This window comes from Solanum stenotomum, chromosome 8 (assembly GCF_019186545.1).
Source record: "Solanum stenotomum isolate F172 chromosome 8, ASM1918654v1, whole genome shotgun sequence".
In the NCBI taxonomy this organism is placed as follows: Eukaryota; Viridiplantae; Streptophyta; class Magnoliopsida; order Solanales; family Solanaceae; genus Solanum; species Solanum stenotomum.
This window is the reverse complement of record NC_064289.1, coordinates 59,661,397-59,687,019: the sequence shown is the minus strand read 5'-3', so window position 1 is coordinate 59,687,019 and position 25,623 is coordinate 59,661,397. Positions and strand designations below refer to the sequence as shown.

At 37.1% G+C, this 25,623-nt stretch overlaps 1 protein-coding gene and 1 pseudogene across 1 annotated transcript; both read left to right on the top strand.

Annotated features, from left to right (window-relative positions):
• The window catches only part of LOC125874048 (putative late blight resistance protein homolog R1A-3), a 163,264-nt pseudogene that overhangs the window by 119,300 nt on the left and 18,341 nt on the right, over positions 1 to 25,623 (top strand).
• Positions 18,921 to 19,539, top strand: LOC125874058 (glutaredoxin-C13-like). Its single transcript, XM_049554865.1, has one exon. The coding sequence runs from the start codon at positions 18,961 to 18,963 to the stop codon at positions 19,264 to 19,266; it is 306 nt and encodes a 101-aa protein (XP_049410822.1). The 5' UTR covers positions 18,921 to 18,960; the 3' UTR covers positions 19,267 to 19,539.

Here is a 25,623-nt window from a genome sequence, read left to right as displayed (position 1 = left end):
GTGAGAGAGGGCAGAGAGTGGAGAGAGACAAATTGTATATGTATATCTGTCAGATAATTGTATATATGTAACTGGTATACATATGTATTTGTATATCTGGCGAGTGAGATTGGAGAGAGGAGAGAGGCGAGCAAGATTGGGAGAGGGAGGAGAGAGGCGAGTGAGAGAGAACAGAGAATGGAGAGAGACTAATAATATTTATATATATGTCATATAATTGTATATGTATATGTATACTTTGTATTTGTATATGTATAAAAGAGGAGAAAGGCGAGAGAGAGGCGAGAAATGATGTAATTACAACTTAAAGTATGTTGTGAGCCGTTATTAATTCAAACTATATCTATGTTAGCTAATTAACTAGTATAGATTTTCTCATCCGCATAATTTTTCCTGGATTTAATTATATTAAAAAATGACTTTAGTTAATAATAAAGGTAAATTAGGAACTAATGTTAGAAAACTTTATAGAGTCCACCAAAGATCACAAGTAAATCACTACACAGAGATACGAATATGTAGGAATGGAAAGAGAACTAACCTTGTTCTATTGTAATAACTTGATTGAAGAAGACATGATATTCTAAACCTTGAAGACTGCTTTCTTTAGTTGTTCTTTTGATTTTAGGACCATGCTTATTTAAAGATTCTGAGGTGCCATGTTGAAAATATATCTTTTCAATAAGTCTCCAACATACTTAAGAAAATGTCCATGAGTTTTTAAGTTATCTAAAATAAACTCATATTAATAGATATTTAATTTTAAGGCCAAAACTTTAATGATAGTATATCTACGTATAATATATTAATATGTGACTTCACAAAATAAGATTTACTAATAATTGAATCAGTGAAATATCAATATAGTAGATAAGTAAAAATGAAAGGAAGGAGTAATAAACATACCTTGTTTCCTTTGAATATGTGTAATTGTGTACTATAAATATCTCACATTTTCTTGTTATTTCGTTACTAATTAAGGTTGTGTGTATTTATTTTTAGTACAAATATATGCTTATTTATTATCATATTGTGTATTTACAATTAATATGTATTGATATTTTATGTAGCAATGAATTGAGGCCCAAAACAATTGGGGCACAAGTGATTATTTTAGTGACCTTATAATCGACCCAGCCCCGACTCATGGATGCTTTTAGCCTCTCCATTCGAAAACCTAGGTAAGGAACTTTTTACCCTTTGGGGGTGAGTCTTCATTATTTCTTTATCAAATTGTGTTATGATTGGTCAATGCTAATTGATTCATATTAATTGTGTTCTTTGTAATTGTATAGTCAAATTATTTTCTACTTGTTAGCTGAAATAAGTGATGTGCATATTATTTTATCCACGTTTGGTGGAAAGTATTAGAAGATTATTTATTTCACCAGACGTAGAGTGATGACATAAGTTATCCCATATAACTGATGAAATAACTTATCTCATGATTAATTATCCTGAGATAACTTATTCCCAACTAAACGATCCGTTCAATTAGTGTGGTCTTGCCTTTATTGATTTGACTTTTTGGTGTTGTTGTTCTGGTGATGTTTGTTGTTGTTTCTAGTGCAATGACTATTGGAAAGAATTGATCTAGTTACTACATGAGTATGCTCATTCATACACATAACACACTCTCTCTCTCTCCATACTTACAACTTTAGAGCTAAAACTTTCTGCATAGGCTGCTAAACCCTTTGTATTTGAGGTATGCCTCGTTTAAGTGCCTCTATTTTTGATCTTTTGAACTGCAAGCTCAACTGAGAGATTTCAGTTTCATGCTTTTGGGTTTCTTGTTTATTCTTTTGCATGTTTCTCCCAACCTTTTCTCCAAAATTATCTTGTTGCACTTGTCCATGAAGATATAGTTGTTCTCTTTCAACTTTCAGGGAATCAACTTGCTATAGAAACCTTTGTTTCACCCTTGCCTCCTGCTTCGATAAGACCTGACATTCATAAATATTTAAGGAAAAAGGACAAATATATCCCCGAACTATCGTAAATGGTATGTGATAAGCTCAAATTACACCTCTCTACAAAAGTATAAGCGATCGTTATCAAGTAAAGAACCCAACTTGTAGGTTGAGGTCGATCCCACGAGGAAAATGGTTTAGACTTTACTTTAACCAACAATTATATTCAATTAGTCAAATTACTTCCAGAAACAGGTAATTAAAAGGGGGGGTTTGTTTGTGTGAAACAAATAGTAAGAATTTAATAAGTAATCAGTAATCAAAACTCAATTTTGGTTGTTATCAAGATGAGAGAAATAACTAGGGTATACGTGTTCCCCACAAGCTCATAACGCAGTAATCCTAGTAATAACAATCCTTTCCTAGTGTACTACATGCAAAGTGATAACTTAGGTATCTCTAAATTCTTGGTCCGACATCTAGAGAATTTCATCCCACACCTTGGTCCGGCTACGTGTATATAATTTACTAACCCTTACCTCTACCTCATATTAGACATCATAATCGATGTTTGGCTTAGTTATTACTTCGCACCAATCGACACTAGCCTATTAGATAGTATCACACTAAATCTATGTTGATAATTCTTTTCTCGTTAATTACCTCCTTGGTCCGGCAAGTAGTAACAAGGCAAGTTCTAACGTTGGCCACCGTTAAAAAGAATTCTAAACGAAAGAATTATCAATGTATACAAAACACTATTCAAGATTTACTTATTTACTATTCATACTTTGTTAATCGCTCATGGTTCCCACAACCCTAGTTGTGGATTTAGTTACCCATATTAGCAAGAACACAATTCATAGTTTTAGATGAAGAAATCATGAACTTAGGTAAAAAGAAGAATAAACCCAGAAATTCAACTTGAATTGCAAAGCCAAAATCTTCAAAACGAACTTAGGATATTGATAATTGTTAGGTTTTCGAATTAATCTCACAAGTCACAAAGTAAAACTAGAATAATAATGTCTAACCCCTCAAAACGAGGTTTTCATGCCCTATTTATAGAAAACAAAGCCTAAATAAAAAGGGAAACAAATTAAGGAAAGTTTGTTCTCTGAAGCAAACGACGGACTAGCAGTACGGACCGTAGATCGATCTACGGTCCGTCAATCCCCTCCGTAGCTCCACACTTAGAATCTTCAAAAATCAGGTACTGGAACCCTCGCAGTATCAATCTACGGATCAACAGTACGGTTCGTAGATCAATGGCCACTGTGGTTCCACACTTGGTCAGATTTCCCTGATTTGTCTTTCATACCTTGCCCGCTGATTTACGGTCACAATCTACGGACCGTCAATGGACCTACGGTCTGTAGATCACCTCCGTGAATCCCCTTTTCTGCATTTCTTTCAGCTGTCTCTATACTTCCGCGCCTGAACATCTTTCTTGCAAAATATGATAAAAACACATAAAAACCAATACAAAAAGGCCCTAGACACACACAACTTGTAAGTGAAATGTATTATAAATACCGTAAACTCACAGTATATATATCAACACCCTCAACTTAAACTCATTGTTTGTCCTCAAATGGCGCACTACGACTCTAAACGACACTTGTATAGAAGCAAGCATTTCAGGCCCAAGCAATCACATGGATCTCTACCTCTTCACTTTTCGGGTGCAAATTCGTTCTTTTAGACTCGACAAGCTAATTCATGCGGATCACACCATGACACAGATCGACCAACTGACACACAACATACACCTTCTAACTATCACCAAGGTACCAACTTTTCGACAATGTAACTAGTGCCCTTACTTCAAACGAAATTCCCTTTTCACAAAAATGAATGTCATTCATGGTACAAGGATTTATTCAACACTCACGCTCAGAAATAATTTCAAATACAGTTAGCGCTCAATGCCATAAGCTTGCCCTTATTTTCACTGCTTTGACTCTCCAAACTAGACTCTAGGATCATTATAGGACTTCTTTGTCTTGTAACGTCGGTTCAGGGTTAGGTGTGGTACATTTGGGTACTGCTTAGTGACTTTCTGCCCTCCTTGACATTTCACTCAGTTTTCGACCTCTTTTTGCCCTATTTTTGACATCCTATCGTTTTACCTTCTTTCCCTTAATTTTTTTCAACCATGGAGGTGACTTCAGGCTCTGTAGCTCTTTTTACTTTTTTTTTTTTTTTTTAGCTTTCAACAAGTCAAAACCTTTCCTCTTCTTTTTTTTTCAACATCACGCTTTTCATACCCATTTTTCTTTCAGTTTCCTCTTTCATAGCCACCATCAACTTATGGATTTTCCATTAGTTTAGGTGTATAATACCCGATGTTAGGTTAGGACCAAGATTGAAGTTACTTTTTACATTAGCCACCCTCAACTTAGGCTTTTGGCCTAAGTCGAAGTGCACATGTCCAAGGAGGGACCGGGGCCAGCATAGTAGATTATGGGAAAGTGAGTTCGGGGTTTATAAAGAAATGGTTTAATTTTAGGCTCAAAGTTTTTGGATCAAAGGGAGCATTTATTTCATTTGGTTGGATATTTTTTTTAGGCAATTTACGGACTTTTCAGAACAATGGCCTATGATCATTTCCTAACCTCTAGATTGAATTGTCTTAGCAGGACTAACCGGGCAAGTTCTAGTTTTGCACAATAACTGTTTGAACACTCAATGATTCTCACCCACTCTTGGCACATAGTTTCACTATCAGATTATCAGATTACCCAGTTCAAGTTTCAGCTTAAGTCATGACATCGAGTTGATTCGTTATTATGTCATACTCAGAGCCAACACTTTCAACTAATCGTAGCTTACAAATTCTAGCATACATCCCAAAATTTGACGGGTATCATTTTTCATAGGCCATCATGCTTCTTTCTTTATCATGCTTTTACACATACGATCCTAAGACATGCCGATTCAACAAAAAAAAATTAAACAGTCTCTTGGGGAAAAATAACACAGGCAAGAAAACCCCAAGAGAGGATTTTTGAGTTGGGTTATTCAGACTTCACCTTATCACTCACAATCCATTTACCCCACCCCCAACAAAAATAGATTCGATTGTCCCCAATGCATATAAAAATAGTAAAAGAAAATGGATTGGGTGAAGCAAACCTGTGGCGCAAAGCGCCGACGAATCATTAACAAGCAGGGGGGTCCGATTTCTCGGAGCCCGCTGGAACAATAGTGGGGGCACCCTTAGTAGTGCCCACATCAGCAATCATAGCACCCTAAGTAGTGCTTTCTATCAATCTCACCGCACCATCAGTGGTGCTCACAACGTCCCCCAAAACAGGCTGGACCTCTACAACTGGGGCAGAGCTCGATGCCCCTGCAACTCTCTCACGCACCTTTTGCTGGCGCAACTCTTCGTCTAAAATCGAAGCCCTCCTTGCCTCATTTTCCTGCCTTCGCTGTCTCTTTTGAGCTTTCTCCTCCTGATGAGAACGGTGCCGCTTGCCTTTGGCATGTGTAGGCGCAAGCCCCTCCTCGGCAGTCTTACTGAATAGAGCATCTAACACTGTATCATCAGCCAGTGCAGTAGGTGCAACCTGAAGCTCAACTGAAGGGGCGGCAAGAATGGCATCAACGTCGGTCCGGAGGCTAGCTAAGTCAGCCTGCAAAGCCGATAGATCTATGGCCGAGGTTGATCGCTCGATGACTCACAATTCAAAGGCATCAAGATGCTTATTAAATGTCTGGACCTTCCGGTCCATTATCCTTTCCATTCTGCGCTTCATTCCAGCCTCGGACTTGGCTATCGACTTTTGCATCCACGGCTGGATATGATGCAGCAGTGTGGCCATCTAAGCCTCTAATTTCTGTACTGTGGCCAATGGGACAACAATAGCTCCTAACTGTGGTGTGGACCGAGAAGAGCTATAAGCCATACTAGCTGCCTAAGATGAGGAGCCCGAGACAGTATCAGAGTGATCTGGGATGCTGGGGTCACCGCCCTGTGCCTGCCCCACTGTGTCTGCAAGATTGGCACCCAAGGGAGGTACCTCAACCTGAGGCTCTTTGCGAGGTGCAACCACATTTACCTCATCTCGAATGAGGCCTATGTCCAATGGCCCCTATAGGGTGGGCTAACTGGTCACAATGCCAGATCGGCACTCCAGAGTCCCTGCACAATTGAAAAATTAGACATGAGAAGGGGTAAGTAGTGGAGGTCTTGAATGCCCTCTAGTGAATCTCTGCCAGCATCATGCGGGCAAAGTCAATCTCCACTCCTGCTACCAATGCTGCAACCATGACCACTCTGTCCCATGTGACTTGGTTGTCAGCTTTTGTAAGTGACACTCTGTTCCGTACTAGCAGCCAGAAGAACTTGGCCACAAAATTTAATATGGACTTTCGGATGCCCAACTGTGGAGCGGCGACCCATTCCGCACGCTTTCCATCTGCAGCAATGTACCTGGCCAACCATAGTAGAACAACCTCTCACTGCTCAGCATTCCTCTGGAAAGCGCCACTCCGCACGATGTCCCATCTATAATCAAACTCTGCTGTGTTAAGAGACCAAGAGTGACCTGTGATAGGACCATAGAGAAAACGACTGATCGTGGTAGGTGATATGTCCACTGTACAACCTTGAACCAAAGTGGAAGTGAGAGGTCTTGAGCTAGGGGCTTTGACCACTTGGAAATTGAACTTCTGAGAGTGGCAACATAATCTCCTCACTATACGTCCCTGGGTCTCGAGCCATCCAGTCACACTTGTGAAGGTTGAACAACCGGTGAATGTCTGAAACAACGTGCAAGCTCCCCGTGAGGACTCTGCGCTCCTCTGTAATTAGTCGGGCCATCTTCTGTTTGTCGTTTATCATCTTGGCATCCCGATAAATTTCCCATTGGCCTTCTACACACCACCTACTTAACTCGCCGGCTACTGGAGTGGGGTCATCATTCCGTGGTGCAGGTATGTAATCCGACCTAGTGGCCTCATCAGACGAGGCTGCTTGGTCATTCTCACTGGACCCTGTGGCTGATTTAGCACTGGACCCTGCAGCATGGGCAGACTCGGATCCTGAAGAATGGGCAGACTTGGAGCTTGAAGCATAGGCAGACTCGGATCCGGACATAGACCTTCTGAATTGGAAGCAACCCTAGTTGGTAATCCGATCAATGTGTGCTCCTCATCAGACTGAGAGACAGTGACTACGTACGGAAGCACCTTTCGAGGGGTGCCTCTGGTGACTCGAGGTGCAGTGGGAGAAGTCCTAGTGTTGAGAGGAACATATGCTGGATCCGTGTCTGTATCCGTGTCCTCATCGATTAACCTGAAGCTAGGGGCAACAGATTTTGACTTGCCCTGTTTTGAGTAGGTGACTAGCTTTTTGGGTGCCATCGTACCTGCGAAAGCGATATTAGTGCCCAAGACTAACCATAAATATACTAAGAAAAAGTTGAGAACTATAAACGAACAGTTACAAAGTCTCAAAAAAAAATTCAGACAGAGGCTACAGTGGTCATCCATGGTGGGGATCCCTTCCGTGAGTCAGAGAGCCAATAGTACTGGTCGCAGATGGAAACCACGGATGTGTAGAACGGTCCGTAGATTAATCTACGGATCGTAGTCCACATTTGTGGTTTCACACTTGATGAGAATTGCAAGTGCGTCCACCCACGACCCCAATCGAAGGTCCGTAGATTGATCTACGGTCCGTAGACGAGGTATCGTGGATGCGATTTGTGCCAGGTTTCAGCCATTCTTTATTTGCAAGCCCACATCTTAGACCATTTTTAACAATATTCTAGTCTAACCATGTATTTCAATATTTAATCATGCTTGTTTGTCATTCTCAAGATTTCGATTAATCATTTTAACCAAGTATTGAAGACGAACTTTTGGAACCCTAAGTCCAAACTTACATTTAGACTTATAATCACATACAATAAGGTTACACAATCACTATCTATCGTTCCAAGGGCATTGTAATTACCAAGTTTAACATGCAATTTCTTCTAACAAGTACCCTAGGTCAAGAGCCAACTCCTAACTTTCTATATTCAATCTATGAATCGAAATTCAAAGTGAGGGGAAAGTCTATTACCTTACAAGCAACGAGGAGTGGGGTGATTGCATGACGACACTAAGCAAGACCAAGGAATCACCTTTTCGTTACTAACCAAACACCAGACCCTTTCTGTGGAATATGGAATGAGTTGAATTCGAAATAGAAGGGAATTTGGGGGAATTATGGAAGGGATGATATTATGGAGGAGTTATGGAGTGATTTAGGGAGGTTATGGGATGGTTGAAATGGTTGATGAGTGAATGGAGGGAAGTGGAGATGATTTGAAGTTAGGGGAGTTTTTTAGTAAGGGGGTCCGGGTCGGGTCAGACAGAAATAGGGTTTGGATTCACGAGACCCCGTCTACGGTCCGTGAGTTGATCTACGGTCCGTAGATGAGGACCGTAGATTGTTCTTACACTTAGAAAAATTTAGAGGTTTACCTGGGATCTACGGACACCATCCACGGTCCGTGGATTAAACGACGGACCGTCGATGGGGTCCGTGGATTAATTGACGGACCATCAATTGGGTTCGTAGACCTGCACATGTAGCAACCAATAGGCTATTCTTTTTACATTTTCTGGACACTTTATTTTTAGACACAGACCCTATACTAATTCTAGCCAACACTAAGAACTAAAACACCTACCTAAATTGATACAAGGAAGCAATTAAACAAAGACAACTACTAAATGGAAAATAGAACCCTGTCATTGGCTAGATTGTACATCTTGGGTTGCCTCCCAAGCAACGCTTGATTTAACGTCGCGGCACGACGCAAGTGTCTTGATTAATCAGACTTCATCAAGATTGTAGGCCTTAATCACTTCTTGCACAGTTTCAGCATTTCCCAAATAGATCTTGATGCTTTGCTCGTTTACCATGAACCTTGTTCCATCCCTATTTTCAAGCTCAACCGCTCCATGGGGGAGCACTTTTGCGAGCAAAAATGGCCCAGTCCATTTGGACTTGAGTTTGCCTGGAAACAAGCGCAACCTAGAGTTGAATAGAAGCACAATATCACCAACCACAAATTCTCGCTTTTCAATTATTTGATCATGATACCTCTTCATCTTCTCTTTGTACAAGGCTGAACTTTCATAAGCTTTTAGGCGAAACTCATCAAGCATATTCAAGTCATTCATTCTTTGATTAGATGTGGCGCCCCAATCTGCCCACATCGCCTTATGCTCAAGCTCTACTGGTAAATGACAAGACTTTCCATATACAAGTTGGTAAGGAAACATACCTATGGGGGTCTTGTATGTAGTGCGATATGCCCATAGAGCATCATCAAGCTTCCTTGACCAATCCGTTTTATTAGCATTCACAGTCTTCGCCAATATCTGTTTGATCTCTCTGTTGGATACTTTAACTTGACCGCTAGTCTGTGGATGGTTAGGAGTGGCTACATTGTGACGGATACCATATTTCTCAAGTAGTGCCTTGAACAACTTGTTACAAAAGTGAGAACCTCCATCGCTAATAATAGCCATCGACGTACCAAATCTGGAGAAGATATTATTTTTCAAGAATGCAGTGACACTTTTACCTTCATTGTTGGAGAGCGCAACTGCTTCCACCCACTTCGATACATAATCAACCGCAAAAAGAATATACTTCATCCCATATGAACTCACAAATGGACCCATAAAATCAATGCCCCATACATCAAACAATTCTATCACCAATATAGGATTCATAGGGAACTCTTGCCTTTTTGAAATCCCTCCTTCTCTTTGGCAACGATCACATGACTTGGCGAAATCATGAGCATCTTGGTGGATGGTAGGCCAGTAGTACCCACATTGCAAAATCTTATGTGCAGTCCGAATACCACTATGATGCCCACCAACGGGTGATTAATGACATGCTTCAAGTACACTCAACATCTCAACCTCGGGTACACAACGACGAATAATCCCATCAGCACAACTACGATACAAGTAAGGTTCATCCCAAAAGAATCTCTTCACATCATGCATAAACTTTTTCCTTTGGTGAAAAGACAAATCGGGGGGCACAATATCGCTTGCCAAGTAATTAGCAAAGTCTGCGAACCAAGGAATCAAATCATGAGAAGCAGCCAATACCTGTTCATCTGGAAAAACATCATTAATTTCAGCCCTATCTCCAAGCTTTAGCATAGCCTCTTCCTCTAATCTGGACAAGTGATCGGCAACTTGATTTTCGGTCCCCTTTTTATCTTTTACTACAATATCAAACTCTTGTAGCAACAATACCCATCTAATCAATCTTGGTTTTGCATACTTTTTCGCCATCAAATATCTCAATGCAGAATGGTCAGTATGCACTATGACCTTAGTACCAAGCAAGTAGGATCGAAATTTCTCGAATGCAAAACCACCGTAAGAATTTCATGTTCGGTCACAGTATAATTCTTCTGGGACACATTTAGAGCTTTGCTAGCATAGTAAATAGGGTGAAGAATTTTCTCTCGCCTTTCTCCCAATACTACACTAAGCGCCACTCCAGTCGCATCGCACATTACCTCAAACGGTTGTCCCCAATCCGGTGAAATAATGATTGGTGCAGTAACCAACTTCTCTTTCAACTCTCTAAATGATCTAAGACAAGCATCATCAAAATAGAACTTACACTCCTTCTAGAGCAGTTTGCACAAGGGATGTGCAATTTTGGAGAAATCTTTGATGAATCTCCTATAAAAACTTGCATGCCCAAGAAAACTTCTAACACCTTTTACAGAAATGGGTGGTGGTAACTTTTTTATTACCTCAACTTTAGCTCTATCAACCTCAATACCTTTCTCTGAAATTCGATGACCCAACACTATACCTTCTTTAACCATGAAATGACACTTCACCTAATTCAGCACCAGGTTGCAGTCTTGACACCTTTAAGCACCTCGGCCAGATGATCTAGACAACGATCAAAAGAATCACCTACAACTGAAAAATCATCCATGAACACTTTAATAGTGTCCTCCACCAGATCGGAAAAATCATCATCATATAGCGCTGGAAGGTTGTTGGAGCATTGCACAACCCGAATGACATCCGTTTGAAAGCAAAAGTTCCATATGGGCAAGTGAAAGTGGTATTCTCTTGGTCTTCTGGAGCTATAGAAATTTGATTGTAGCCCGAATACCCATCAAGAAAACAATACCAACCCTTTCTTGCAAGTCTATCCAACATCTGGTCCATGAATGACATAGGAAAATGGTCTTTTTCTGTCCATGCATTCAACTTCTGATAATCCATACAAACTCTCCATCCAGTAACGGGCCTCATTGGAACAAGCTCATTTCTTTCATTTGGAACCACAGTCATACCACCCTTTTTTGGCACACACTGCACATGACATACCCAACTACTATCTGCAATGGGATAAATAACTCCTATATCCAGCCACTTGGTGATCTCCTTTTAACTACCTTTTGCATAGGTGAATTTAATCTTTTCTGGTGCTCAATACTGGGCTTATGATCTGGCATGAGTTGGATTTTGTGAGAGCAAATACCGGGAGGAATCCCAATAATATCCGCAATAGTCCACCCAATAGCTCACTTGAACTTCTTTAACACAGTCACCAAGCACTCTACTTGTCTCGCATTCAAATCTGCCGCAATGATGACCGGCAAAGTATTCTCTTCGCCCAAGTATACATACCTCAAGTGCGGTGGTAGAGCCTTAAGCTCCAATTTCGGTGCCTCCACAATAGATGGTCTTGTGGGTGGGGACTCGCGATTCTTCATGTCTAACTTATACTTCTTTGGTTTGGACTGATATTCATACTTATCGAGTGCGGCTACCAACTTATCATACTCTTCAATACCATCACTATCGAAATTCATCATAACTGCTGCTAGTGCCTCAACACCTAGTCGCTCTTCAATTTGCACTTCTAACCCACTCTCCACTCTGTAAGTTATAGCAGATACTGTTTGGAGCTCACCATTCTGCTTCATGGACCTACAAATATTAAAAGTTGCTTTTTCATTGTTCAGTTTGAACTTCATCTGCCCCTTTTCCATATCAACCAACACACGCCCTGTGGCAAGAAATGGTCTCCCAAGGATGATGGGAACCTCAAAATCAACCTCACAGTCAAGAATCACAAAATCTGCCGGAAAAATGAAAGACTCCACTTTCACTAGCACATCATGGAGTACACCAATGGGCCTCTTCACAGTTCGATCAGCCATTAGTAACCGCATTGCAGTGGGCTTTGGGTCCCCTAGACCCAACTTCTTGTAAATAGACAAGGGCATGAGGTTGATGCTTGCACCAAGATCACACAATGCTTTAGTAAAGTGTAACAACTCTATAGTACATGGGATCGTGAAAGCACCAGGGTCTTCCTTTTTCTGCACCAGAGATCTTATAGCAATAGCGCTACTATGCTGCAATCTATCATCATCTTTAAAACTCACAGCCCTTTTCTTTGTCACCATATCTTTCATAAACTTTGCATACCCAAGCATTTGCTCAAGGCTTCTATCAAAGGAACATTGATAGAAAGCTGCTTCAACATAGTAATAAACCTGCGATATTTACCATCTTCAGTCTTCTTCACTAACCTCTGTGGAAAAAGTGGTGGAGGTCTAGGTATGGGGACCATTTTATGAGATATCTCCGCTTCTTGCTCTGTCGCAGTCTTAGACTCTTCTCTAACCTCCACCACATCATCTTTTTTTCTAATCTCAGCATCCACCACAGACGGCATAGGTGGATCTATGGTTTGCTTACCCCCTCGAGTAGTAATTGCCATACAATGACCATCATTCTTTGGATTCTGGATGGTGTTGTTAGGAAGAGTGCTAGGTTGACGTGGGTTCACTGTAGTAGACAACTGAGTCATCTGCTGCTCTAGATGCTTTATTGACACTGCATGGGCATCAACCTTTTGACCAATACCAGACAAGTCGTTTCTCATCTCCTTCACATTCTCATCAGTTGCATCAAACCTTCTCATCATCTTCTGCATCATATCTTTAATACACGCCATATTGCCTCCAGTTTCCGTAGCACCAGATTCTCAATTTTGAGGGGGAACATAAGGTCCAACATGATCGCTTCTGTTGCCATAGTTGTTCCTGTTATAGTTGTTGTCGTGATTGAAGTTCCCATCCCGGACATAGTGACCCTCTCGGTTGTAATTTCCATAGTTTCGGCCTTGGTTCCCTTGACCTTGGCGCCAATTTTTTGTGTTGGATCCTTGGGCATTTGATCGAAAACCCCTCGTCTGATCATCCTCTTCAAAGTAACACTCTTCAACTGGTGGTGGAGTTCTAGTTAAATAGTTCACAACATTTACCTTTTCTTCTCCTCCGCTCACATGTTTCAATACCAACCCCAACTCGGTCCTCATCTGGGCCATCTCCTCACGAATATCATCTGCAGAATTGATATTTGTATTATGAATGGCAAATGTGTTTCTCCCAGTATCTGACCTCCTAGTGCTCCATGTTTTATTATTGCGAAAGATCCTCTCCAGTTTCTCAGCAATCTGTGCATATGTACAATCACCATACGAACCTCCAGCAATAGTGTCAAGTACTGTTTTATTGTTATCATCCTATCCTCGATAGAAATATTCCTTCAATGACTCATCATCAATACGGTGATTTGGAACACCTCTTACGAATGCAGTGAATCTGTCCCAAGAGTTACTTATAGACTCTCCAGTTAATGCTACAAAATTATTGACCCTATCTTTGTGATTGAGCTTCTTGGACACTAGATAGTACTTCGCTCGAAACACCTCTGCCAGTTGGTCCCATGTAAATATTGAATTATAAGGAAGCTCAGTGAACCATATTGCAACATCGCCTGTCAGTGATAGAGGAAACACTCGTAATCCAATGATATCCATATCCAAGTTTGTTCTACCTACCCAACTTTTGCAAACCACCCTTAGCTTGGCTAAGTGAGCATGTGGATCCTCCGATGGTGATCCTGAGAATAAGCCTCTTGCTGTAAGCATCTGCGTCAAACTACTAGTCACCACAAATGTGTGCCCTGGAGGTAGAGGGGGTAGGACAATAGGTCCATCAGAGTCTGCTATATTAATGTTGCCCCAATAGTTGTCGTGTTGTCGTGGGCCTAGTGGATCTTGCACCCTCAACGCACTCCTCATCGATTTTCAGCTGGAACCTGGTTGTCCTCACCAACTACCCTCTGTTGTTGTAACTCAACTGCATCACCTAAATTTCCTCCGATAGGGTCAATTAGATCTCTTGGATTGTTCAATCTTCGCAAAGTGCGGTTCAACTCTGGATCGTAAGGAGTAAGTAATTCACCCTTGCTCCGTATACTTGGCATACACTAGAGTCAGAACCTGAGAGAAACAAAAACAAAGAGAAAAGGGAAAATTAGGAAATATTTGACTAACGTTCAATAATGTAGTTAAAATAAATCTATAAGTCAAATTTCCCGGCAGCGGCGCCAAAATTTGATAAGCTCAAATTACACCTCCCAACAGAAGTATAAGCGATCATTATCAAGTAAAGAACCCAACTTGTAGGTTGGGGTCGATCCCACGAGGAAAATGGTTTAGACTTTACTTTAACCAACAATTATATTCAATTAGTCAAATTACTTCCAGAAACAGGTAATTAAAAGGGGGGTTTTGTTTGTGTGAAACAAATAGTAAGAATTTAATAAGTAATCAGTAATCAAAACTCAATTTTGGTTGTTATCAAGATGAGAGAAATAACTAGGGTATACGTGTTCCCCACAAGCTCATAACGCAGTAATCCTAGTAATAACAATCCTTTCCTAGTGTACTACATGCAAAGTGATAATTTAGGTATCTCTAAATTCTTGGTCCGACATCTAGAGAATTTCACTCCACACCTTGGTCCGGCTACGTGTGTATAATTTACTAACCCTTACCTCTACCTCATATTAGACATCATAATCGATGTTTGGCTTAGTTATTACTTCGCACCAATCGACACTAGCCTATTAGATAGTATCACACTAAATCTATATTGATAATTCTTTTCTCGTTAATTACCTCTTTGGTCCGACAAATAGTAACAAGGCAAGTTCTAACGTTGGCCACCGTTAAAAAGAATTCTAAACGAAAGAATTATCAATGTATACAAAACACTATTCAAGATTTGCTTATTTACTATTCATACTTTGTTAATCGCTCATGATTCCCACAACCCTAGTTGTGGATTTAGTTACCCATATTAGCAAGAACACAATTCATAGTTTTAGATGAAAAAATCATGAACTTACGTAAAGAGAATAATAAACCCAGAAATTCAACTTGAATTGCAAAGCCAAAATCTTCAAAACGAACTTAGGATATTGATAATTGCTAGGTTTTCGAATTAATCTCACAAGTCACAAAGTAAAACTAGAATAATAATGTCTAACCCCTCAAAACGAGGTTTTCATGCCCTATTTATAGAAAACAAAACCTAAATAAAAAGGGAAACAAATTAAGGAAAGTTTGTTCAGGCACGCGTCTTCATTCCACGAGACTGACTTACAGACCGTCAATGGATCTACGGTCCGTAAGTCCCTTCCGTCAGCCAGGACTTAGAAAATATTTCAACTTCCAAAAATCAGCTTCTCTGAAGCAAACGACGGACTTGCAGTACGGACCGTAGATCTACGGTCCGTCAATCCCCTCCGTAGCTCCACACTTAGAATCTTCAAAAATCAGGTACTGGAACCCTCGCAGTATCAATCTATGGATCAACAGTACGGTCCGTAGATCAATCTACGAACCGTCAATGGCCACCCTGGTTCTACACTTGGTCAGATTTCCCTGATTTGTTTTCCATACCTTGCCCGCTGATCTACGGTCACAACCTATGGACCGTCAATGGACCTACGGTCCGTAGATCACCTTCGTGAATCCCCTTTTCTGCATTTCTTTCAGCTGTCTCTATACTTCCGCGCCTGAACATCTTTCCTGCAAAATATGATAAAAACAAATAAAAACCAATACAAAAAGGCCCTAGATACACACAACTTGTAAGTGAAATGTATTAGAAATACCGTAAACTCACAGTATATCAGTATGTAGATACCCTTTGCCATACTTTAGGGACGTTGGTGCCCCTGTCGTCCAAAAACTAGAGCATATATACCCTTTATACTAACGGAAATACACATGTAATAATCTTATCCATCGATAAGATTGCGCACGTATCCCTATTTAATCTTTCGTTACAGTGAAAGGCATATACGCTCTAGTTTTTGGACGGCAGGGGCACCAATGTCCCAAAAGTATGACAAAGGGTATCTGCATACCATTTACAATAATTCGGAGGTATATTTATCCTTTTCCCAATATTTAAATGAGGATATCAAATAGAAAGTGTCGTATCAGAAGGACTACATAAGTGAATGCTTGTACCACTATTATGAGAGGGAATAAGTAAAAAATATGAAATTATAATCGATATTGAGTGGATTGAAGACTCTAAAACACTAACTATATTGATAAAAAAACATTTACCTTGATCAACTAGGCAAAGAAGTTTCATTACTAGAATAAAAATACGGTCTAAACGCCTGTTGGCTTTCTCTTATTGCTTGTTGCTGTTGGAAATGAGTTGTTTTCTGGTTGATAGTAGATAACTCTTCCTACAATGAGCGCTTCTCCATGTCCCCTACTTGACACTTCTTCACTACCTCCTGCTCCTTTGCTAAAGCTTTATCCGTGTTTGTAGCATACATTCTGTCAGAGAGCTTTAAGGCTTCCATCCCCTTCTTCAGTACAACATTTTCCCCATCCAAGCTGGTAAGACTAGAAATAGTTGTCTCAATTATGTAATAAGTGTTTACCAGCTCTTGCTCTGTCTCTGAAATCTTCTTCATGGTGTTTTCCTCCGGCATTCTTGTTTCCTTGTGAACTTTTTCAGCATCTTCTTTTTTCTTGCCTCAACATTTTAAACTCAACCTAGTGTTGCCAAGCCTCTAAGTAACATGTATTACCTTCTCATTCTCCCAATTAGACTACCATTGGAGCTCTTTCTACAATGTCTTGAAATGTGAAGTTAGCAACAATATAACTTCATCACTCTCATTTTGAGAGTCATATTTCCTTAGAGACTCATCATAATAATCTGGCACCGTAGAGGAAATAGTTGTGTTGCCTGGGGCCTTTATGCTAGACTTAGGCTTCAAGGAGAAGAGATAGAGAGAGAGAGTGTGTATTATTATCATAACAGAATGAATGTTCAAGACAATCTACATCTTGGCTTTATACACTTGTAAGGAATGTACTAGACTATAGAATGGAATTATCGGCTTCTAACAGACTCTAGGCTAACTAACTTCAGGACTTGCATTGTTGCAACTAACTAACTTGACACACCAGCTTCCAGATTCCACCTTAGCTAACAATATCTTCTTCTTTAAACTTGCATCAACTCTGAAACTGCTGCTTTTGGAAGAGGTGTGGAACTTGCTTGACAAACATGTGAACTTTTAGACCAAGGTTCTTTTCCATAAAATATATTTGAGTACAAATAGAGGATTTTAAGAGTAAAGTTGTACATGTTTTCAACAATGTAACGTATGTATGATCATTCGAGATAACATGAAAAAAGGAAAGAAATATCATAAAATATATTAAGAATATTTTATTTTCTAAAAACATAAAAGATTTATTCATAAAAATCCCAGCTCTGGCACTTTTATTTACACATATATAGAGTCTGAATCAAAATCACCTAATTCAGATGAACCTATAATGAAAATAATTAATCAAACCACATCCACATAATGCAATAACATGTATGCAACTATTTCAAATCCAGTGTGAACAGGTGAATACTAGTACTGAGTAGATATATCTAGACAAAGGAAGAATTTCCACTAAAAATTTAACTTATGTAGAAACAGAATCACTTACTTCCAAATCAACAAAAATGAAACGGCTCTAAGTAATATAATATCATCTTTGTCCATATATAACATTAAAAGATGTTCCACTTCTTGCTAGTAGACAATCAAGATCACACTACTCTTTTGCATATGAAGTTAATTTTGAAAACAAGGTTAGGAAACCGATGTAAGATAATAGAATGCAGCAAAGAAATAGACTTTTTTTTGTTTGGCAAGTGCTATAAGGGAAAATAGGAATGAGATATCTCGAGTTTGAATCATGTGAATGAACATTTACCCCTTGGTGGAACAAAATTTGTCAAGATGTTACGTTTCAAACAACGAATGGTTAAATTAAAAAAAGAAAAAATTGTTGTAAGTGCAAAACACTTGAGATCATACTTTGGGAGCTTGAGGAAGTATACAAAATGCTTGAGGAAGATTAAGTTTTAGCACATAGAACAACATTATGTATTAAACAATCAAACTTTAGGATTTACAACGACCATTAAGCACGTCTCCCTCTTTCTAACTCTTTTCAAATGTACTTTCTACATATCTCTATACCTTTTTGCATTTTCCTATCAACTATTATAGTTACGGTAGGAAAGAAAGGCCTGACGATAAGTACATAGATTTAATCTGAAAAAAAAACATACAATGACAAGTTTCATTTTCCTACTCCTATTTTGAAGTTGCTAACTATTCTGAATCAGGAAAGTGGACACTAATCCGCTCCTTAATTGGTGTCCTACAGGAAGGGCATTTTTCCATTCCTTTCTTTTGGTGAAGCACATTGCAATCTTCACAAAGGACTTGATGAGCACAAGGGAGAAAAACCACTGATATCTGCTCATTCATACACATAATACACTCCCTCTCCACATTTAGAACATTAGAGCCATAACTTTCTGCATAGGCTGCTAAACCCTTTGTCATTTGTGGAATGCCTCGTTTAAGTGCCTCTATTTTTGATCTTTCAGATTGGAATCTCAACAGAGAGATTTCACTCTCACACTTTTGGATATCTTCTTTATACTTTTGCATGTTTCTCTCTACTTTTTCTCTAAAATTATCTCGCTGCACTTTTCCGTGAACACGGAGTTGTTCTCTTTCAGNTACCACCTTTTTTACTCATATTTCATCATACTGCTAGTCGTTGTAAATGGCTGACAAGGTACAACGAATGTCATCAGAGCACGGGGTGATGATTTTCAGCAAGAGTACATGTTGTTTATGCTACGCGGTCACTATACTATTTCGAGATCTTGGTGTTGATCCATATGTGCATGAACTTGATCATGATTCTGATGGAAAAGATATGGAAAAGGCTCTTATGAGGATGGGTTGTAATGCCTCAGTTCCAGCAGTTTTTATAGGGGGGAAATTTGTTGGATCAACAAATGAAGTTATGTCACTTCATCTCAAAGGATCCCTAATTCAACTCCTCAAGCCTTATCTACCTGATTAAAATAAAAATAAATTCGAGAATTGCAGAGTGAAATTATTCGCCTTTAAAGGGAAATAATAAAAAGAAAGTACTTTATGAATTAGGAGGATATATAATATTAAAAAGAAATTTAAAGGTTAAAATAACAAACGAATAAAAGTTAGTGGCTCGATCGACTAATGACACTAGTCATGTAGATCAAGGTCATGGTAGTATATGATCAATGTTGTAATAGTTTGTGATTATATGTATTTTGTGAGATATTAATTGATACTAATTATTAGTCATTTGATATATTATATGCAACTTAATTATTAGATATTTTTCTCTAATTCAACAAATAATTTGAGAATTTAAGAGTGAAATTAAATTCTCCTTTCAAGAGAATAAAAGTCTATGAATTGGGAGAAATTAAAGAAATTTTAAGATTTAAGTGTAACAACTTACAAATGAATAAAAGTTAGTGGCTCGATCAATTGACACTAGCCATGTAGATCATGGTCATTGAATTATATAAATATTGTAATAACTAGTGGTTTTGTGATTATACGTTCTTTGTGAGATGTTAATTGATCCTAAGTAGTCATTTTGATTAACAATCATGAACAATATTATATATGCATCTTAATTGAACAATATTATGTATGCATCTTAGTTAAAAATTAAAGTACTACTATACCAAAAATGTAAAATATTTTAAAAAATAATATTTTTTTTGGATAGTAATACTTTCATCTTTAGTTTTTAACTAATATTAATAGTTTATTTAATTTTTGTCAAGGTGGATATTTTATCCATGTGGAATATCGTGTGACAAGGTTTTTGCAAATAAAAGAAAGAGTGTATTACACACATCACTGAAGTGTATTTCTCAAACTAATAAGTGATAGTTTAGGTATGAAACTCACAATTTCAATAGTTTGGGTATGAAACTGAAAAAAATAGGATAGTTTAGGTGTGTTTTTGACCCTTATCTCTAAATTTATTAATTTACTATGGGATGCCGATTAACCCGTTAAGAAAAAACCTCAAACCATTAATTAAGAACCGATAACCCCATAAAAAAATGAAAACCATTATCAAAACCGTTAAACCACTAAACCATTATCAATAAGCCCAGAGGCGGACCTAGGATTTGGAGGTTGTGGGTGCCACATCGTCCAAGTAAGATAAATGAGTTGGTTCCTTCATTTTTAGATTATAATTTGGGCTGTTTATCTTTTTTTGATTTTTATAGACAAATTAATCAAACACGTAGGCTAGTAATATCTTCTTTTAGATATTTTGAGGCTAGAGATAACTAAACAATTCATCTTTTTATTTTAAGGAATTAGAGACCTTATTCTCTAAAACTTTACGAAAAAAAAGGATTTTGCTCATTAAAAATTCGAACTAGTATAAACCATCTAATAGTGTAAACTTAATATATTCATATTTCATTATCTTTGTGTGTTGTTGCATATATATATATATATTAGAAGAGAGAGTTTGAGGCAGCTTCATGTCAGTTTTTTGACATTAAGTGAAAAGTGTGAGGATATAATTGTGTATAAAGCATTTTATAAGATAAAGTTTGCCGGGAAAGGTTGTCTTTTGTGCTTTGATATTTGCACAATATTAATGATTTAAAAAAAGTACATTCTTTTCTATAAAAATTATGGTAAATGCCCTACACTAAAGTGACAGTGAATATAGTGGGACCCATTGTATAATGCCTACACTATATAATAGATGTGGGTCCCGTTGGCCAGTTTTTGTACATGAAAATATTCAAGTGGAGAAAATTATTAACAAACGTGTAGAACTCGAACATTTTGCGGTAATTAGTATTTTTTAGTGTTAATAAAATTAATATTAAACTGTCATATATTGTATAATTTTGCTCAATGTTTATTATATTTGAGAAAATCAAGGATATTTTTATTTTTTTTGCAGATGTTACACATGAATCTCGGAAGTATACCAAAGATCAAGTAGCAATGTCCATTCTCATTTCTGTTGGACTAAACTGATCCTAAATATTTTTAACTAATGCTGAGATTTTATTTGTAATACTTAATAATTTTCTTTTCGAATTAAGTTTCTCATGGCTTATTACTATGATTCATGCATTAAAAATTCAATGTGTTTGTGTGTCTTCCACATCATCAAAATATTTATAGTCATAAGACGATCGATGAAAATTTTATGAGTCACGGTCACATTTTTTGAAGATATAAATGAAATTACGTTTGCAGCCTTTTCGTCGGCGATAATAATGTCGTCACCGAGAATGGCTTTTTGAAAACCTTTTCCCTTTATATACTTTATATACTTTCTCAGCCGCACACTAGCATACTAGCATATGGTGAGTTAGTTTAAATGCAGGCGTCAAACCATTTAGCCGGGTTGGGATTATCGAAAGAAGAATTCTCTACGATGAAGAGTTCCCTAGCTGGAGGGCTTTGCACCGAAAATGAATGAATGAAATAGTAGAGTTTTAATAACAGTAAGGATCCAACACTTATTGAAGAATAGTTCAGTTGTTTTTTTACACTCTCTTTATTCTATATTAACTGAATTTGTGAGACAACGCATACTTATTAAAAAAATAAATTGAAGGATATAATTTAAACCATAATTCCAGTATTATCTTTTGTAAATCATAAACATAATTTTGTAAGTAGTGCAATTTATCTCTTAAAAAATATCAAACTCCATTAAAGAAAAGAGCAAATATGAAAAAAATTTCAAACATCTATCTTAAACTTGGGACAATTCGATTATTTTGAACAATTAAAAAGATCCAGAAAACTCAGTTAATATGAAATAGAGGAAGTAATTAAGTAGACGTTACGAAAAGAAAGAGCAAGGTCACGAAAAGAATAAAAATATATTTCTTTTATTTAAATATATATTGTGCAGTTTAACTAAAAATATTTTTTCCATATGAGTTTATGCTATATATAACTTTATCCTAATATTTGTTATTTTGACAGAAATATATTAATAAGTTTGATTTTAATAATATTGGGCCCGTGGTGACACGGGCCATTTTTTCTAGTATATATATATACTAGTGAATATGTTTGCGCTTCACGCGATGAGAAAAAATAATTAAAAATATTTAAATAAATTATTTCTTATGTCTGAATCAAAAATATTTTAAGAATCCTTTCAAATTCAAATAGATTAAAATTTAAAGTTCTAGTTATTATTAAATATAGTTTAAGCAATGTAACAATAATTGTTGAAATAATTCAATATAGTGTGAATTTTTTTGTTATTGATTAATTTAAGATTGTTGACACCCAATTTTGACCGTCCACAATATAAATTAATCATTGAGCTTCTTCAATTTCAAGCGATTTAAAATAATTAGTTTTAGAAATGTTCAAAAAATAATAATAATAATAATTTGCAAGTTATTTTTAAATGTTTTGTCGCCTTTTTATAATTTTTGAATAATATACATGTTTTACATAATTAAGTATATAGTTGGTATACTTTATGAATATTTGAAAATCGTCTCAAAAAGATTTTATTTCTTACTTAAGTATTTTAATTAATTAATCCATGAGTTAATATATAAGTTAGGTTTATATTTTGAGTTAATTAGTTTTATAATTGAATTAATTATTTGTTTCGTTATAATTAAGAAGCTGTTCATTAATTAACATTAATTCATCTTATTTAGGTTTTTGCCGAATTTGTTAATTTAACTAAATTTGGCTATTGCTTAAACTCCGAAATCTAACCAATATAATTCTATCCCTAACGCATTTAAAGGGACCAAGAAGTTGGGCCATTAACCAATTTTTAGCAAACATTAACAATACAATACATACATATACCAACCGACCCATTCCAATAAAATAATAACAACAACAACATACACCAAACCGGCCCCATCCCCTCTTTCCCTTCTAATTTCAACAATAGCAACAGTCCAAAATGTCAACAGCAGCTGTACACAGCAGCCTTGCTGCCTCGGATTTTCTGGGATTTTGGAGAAAATTTCATACCAAACCCAGTTGCTCCCTGTTGGCCTTGAAAAGGAGTAAGAAATTTGAATTTGAAATGGGAAATTTCACCCAATTTCCCCCTATTTTTCATCTATATATTCAGCTCTTTTGGTCACTGTTTGGAGGGGCGAGCATAGAAGTTTTTTTTTGTTTGGAAATAGTCGTTTTACACTTAAGAAATTTCAAAACGATTTTCTAATTCTAAGTTCCAAGAAAAGCTTTGATCAAAGGTTGGTTCAAATTTCCTTGTCTATTGTTCGAGTCTAAACCGCTGTAAGAAGATTTGCTCTATTTGGCTCGTTTATTCTCAGTTTGCTACCTCAAAGAAGATAACTTCGCCTTCTCTTACGTCCTGTTTTTGATACGGTGTGCTATGTGTTCGATACTTAGTATGGAGTTTGTTATTAAGAACGTTTGGTTCCTTCGCTTTAAGTCTTTGCTTTAGTACCGTTTTCCTATGAATTGTTTAGCAGTAAGCATAGCATGATTCAAGCATCGATGAAGTCACGTTAGTATTATATGTTGGTCGAGATATTCATTAGCTTGGCTTTATATCTATGAAGCTAGTTGATTCGCTACTTGGTGTTGCTCGAAATGGCTTAAAACTCATTTGGTCTCAACTATGAGTGTATCGGTTGGGTCGTTTTGAATCATTCACTGTTCGGTTTTAGCTTTTATTAGTGTGATGAGAATGTGACCATATTCTTGGCCGTTTGCCTTGGTGTTTTTTCTATTGTGAAGGTTTTCTTGTTAATACTAGTTTGAATTCGCATAGTAGATATATCTAGCCTTTGTTTTCGATTAGCTTGGGTGGTATATGTCTCTTTGGATTTCAGCTCATGGCGGGATGCTTGTAACTCTACCATTGTAATGTGACGATTTAACTAAGGTTACTCTTATTTTTCAGAGAATAGTCCTCACCATCTTTGTCTAAAAATCTGAAAATATTCATTCCGAGTTTTTAACTTGTATTTTGCCTTAGTTTACTTGAGTGTTAATGTTCAACAGTGCTATGGATATTGTTTTATATTACGCCTTTATTTAACATGTTTGCTTATATTGCCCATTTTAGTTATTTGTTTGTAGTTACTTTCTTCCTTTGCTTATGATGAGTTAGTTGGCTACTGCTTCAAATTTATGTTCCTTTGGTATAACAGAGCTGGTAGTTTAAAAGTTCCCATGGATATGTCTATGTCTAGTGTGGTTTATTAGATGAGGTGATTGTAGTCAAATGTGCAACATGTTTCTTTATGCATTTTTTGGGTTGTGTTAGCTATTGCTTGTGTATGATTTCTCATTAGTTTGTGTATGATTTCTCATTGTTTCCTTGTGTATGATTTCTCATTAGTTTACTATTAGTTTTGTATGCCTCCTATCTTGTATCGAAATTTATGACATTTGGGTTTCAATTTGGTCTCATAGTGACTTGGGTGACATTTTTACCTCAAAAAATATTTAAGTTGCTTTCATTCTAATTAAGTTATGTCCTAATTGCTTACTTATTTCACATACTAATTTGGCTCCTTTCTTTGTCGCATAAACCCCTCCTGAGTCCATGATGGACTTATTTACCTTGCACATTTAAGTTGAGCCATAAAAGCTCGATCTTTGCCGTCCCTATTTCTCGAGTCAGCCCCCTACATATTCGGAAGCTGTTGCAGGCCCCAGAGACCCAACATGCTGTTGGAAATTAAAGCCCAAGAAATGGGCTGTATACATACTATATACAGCATTATACATTGATATACAGGTTCAATATAGCAAATATGTGACCTGAAACGAAGATACAGATTGGAGGCGTCAAAGCAAACTGCATACAGTCGGTATATGGGATGATATACACGAAAAAGGGCTAAGAAAAGACCAATATACACCGATATACAACCGGTATATATGCAAAAAGGGGATTGGGTTAAAACCCAAAAATTTGCAGCAAAATTGGCCCAAAAAGGGGCCCAATTTCCCTATCTCTTTTACTTAGCATTGTTTCTTTTTATTATGCTTGACTAATTTTATTTAACCTTAACTCTAACCATAATTTATTAACTTAATTAGATTCCCTAAAAGATGAGTTATTTTCTTAGTGTTGGTTTGCTTAAAATATTTCTTTTCGTGTTGTGGTCATTTATTTTATTAATCAAATACCGATCAAAATTTTATATCTTTAATTAAGTTAAATCATTGTTCTTAAAAGATTTGGTATTTAACGCTTTTCACTCAAACCACATTTTATTCATTTTAAAATTATTTTTTAAGTCAAAGTATTTTTCTCAAATGAACTTTAAAATATTAGTCAAAAGCTTTTCAATCAATTAATATATATATATATATATATATATATATATATATATATATATATATATATAAATTTTCT

Bases quoted from the DNA above. Each gene is read 5' to 3' on its own strand.
- LOC125874058 (XM_049554865.1), top strand. From the start codon at position 18,961: ATGGCTGACAAGGTACAACGAATGTCATCAGAGCACGGGGTGATGATT.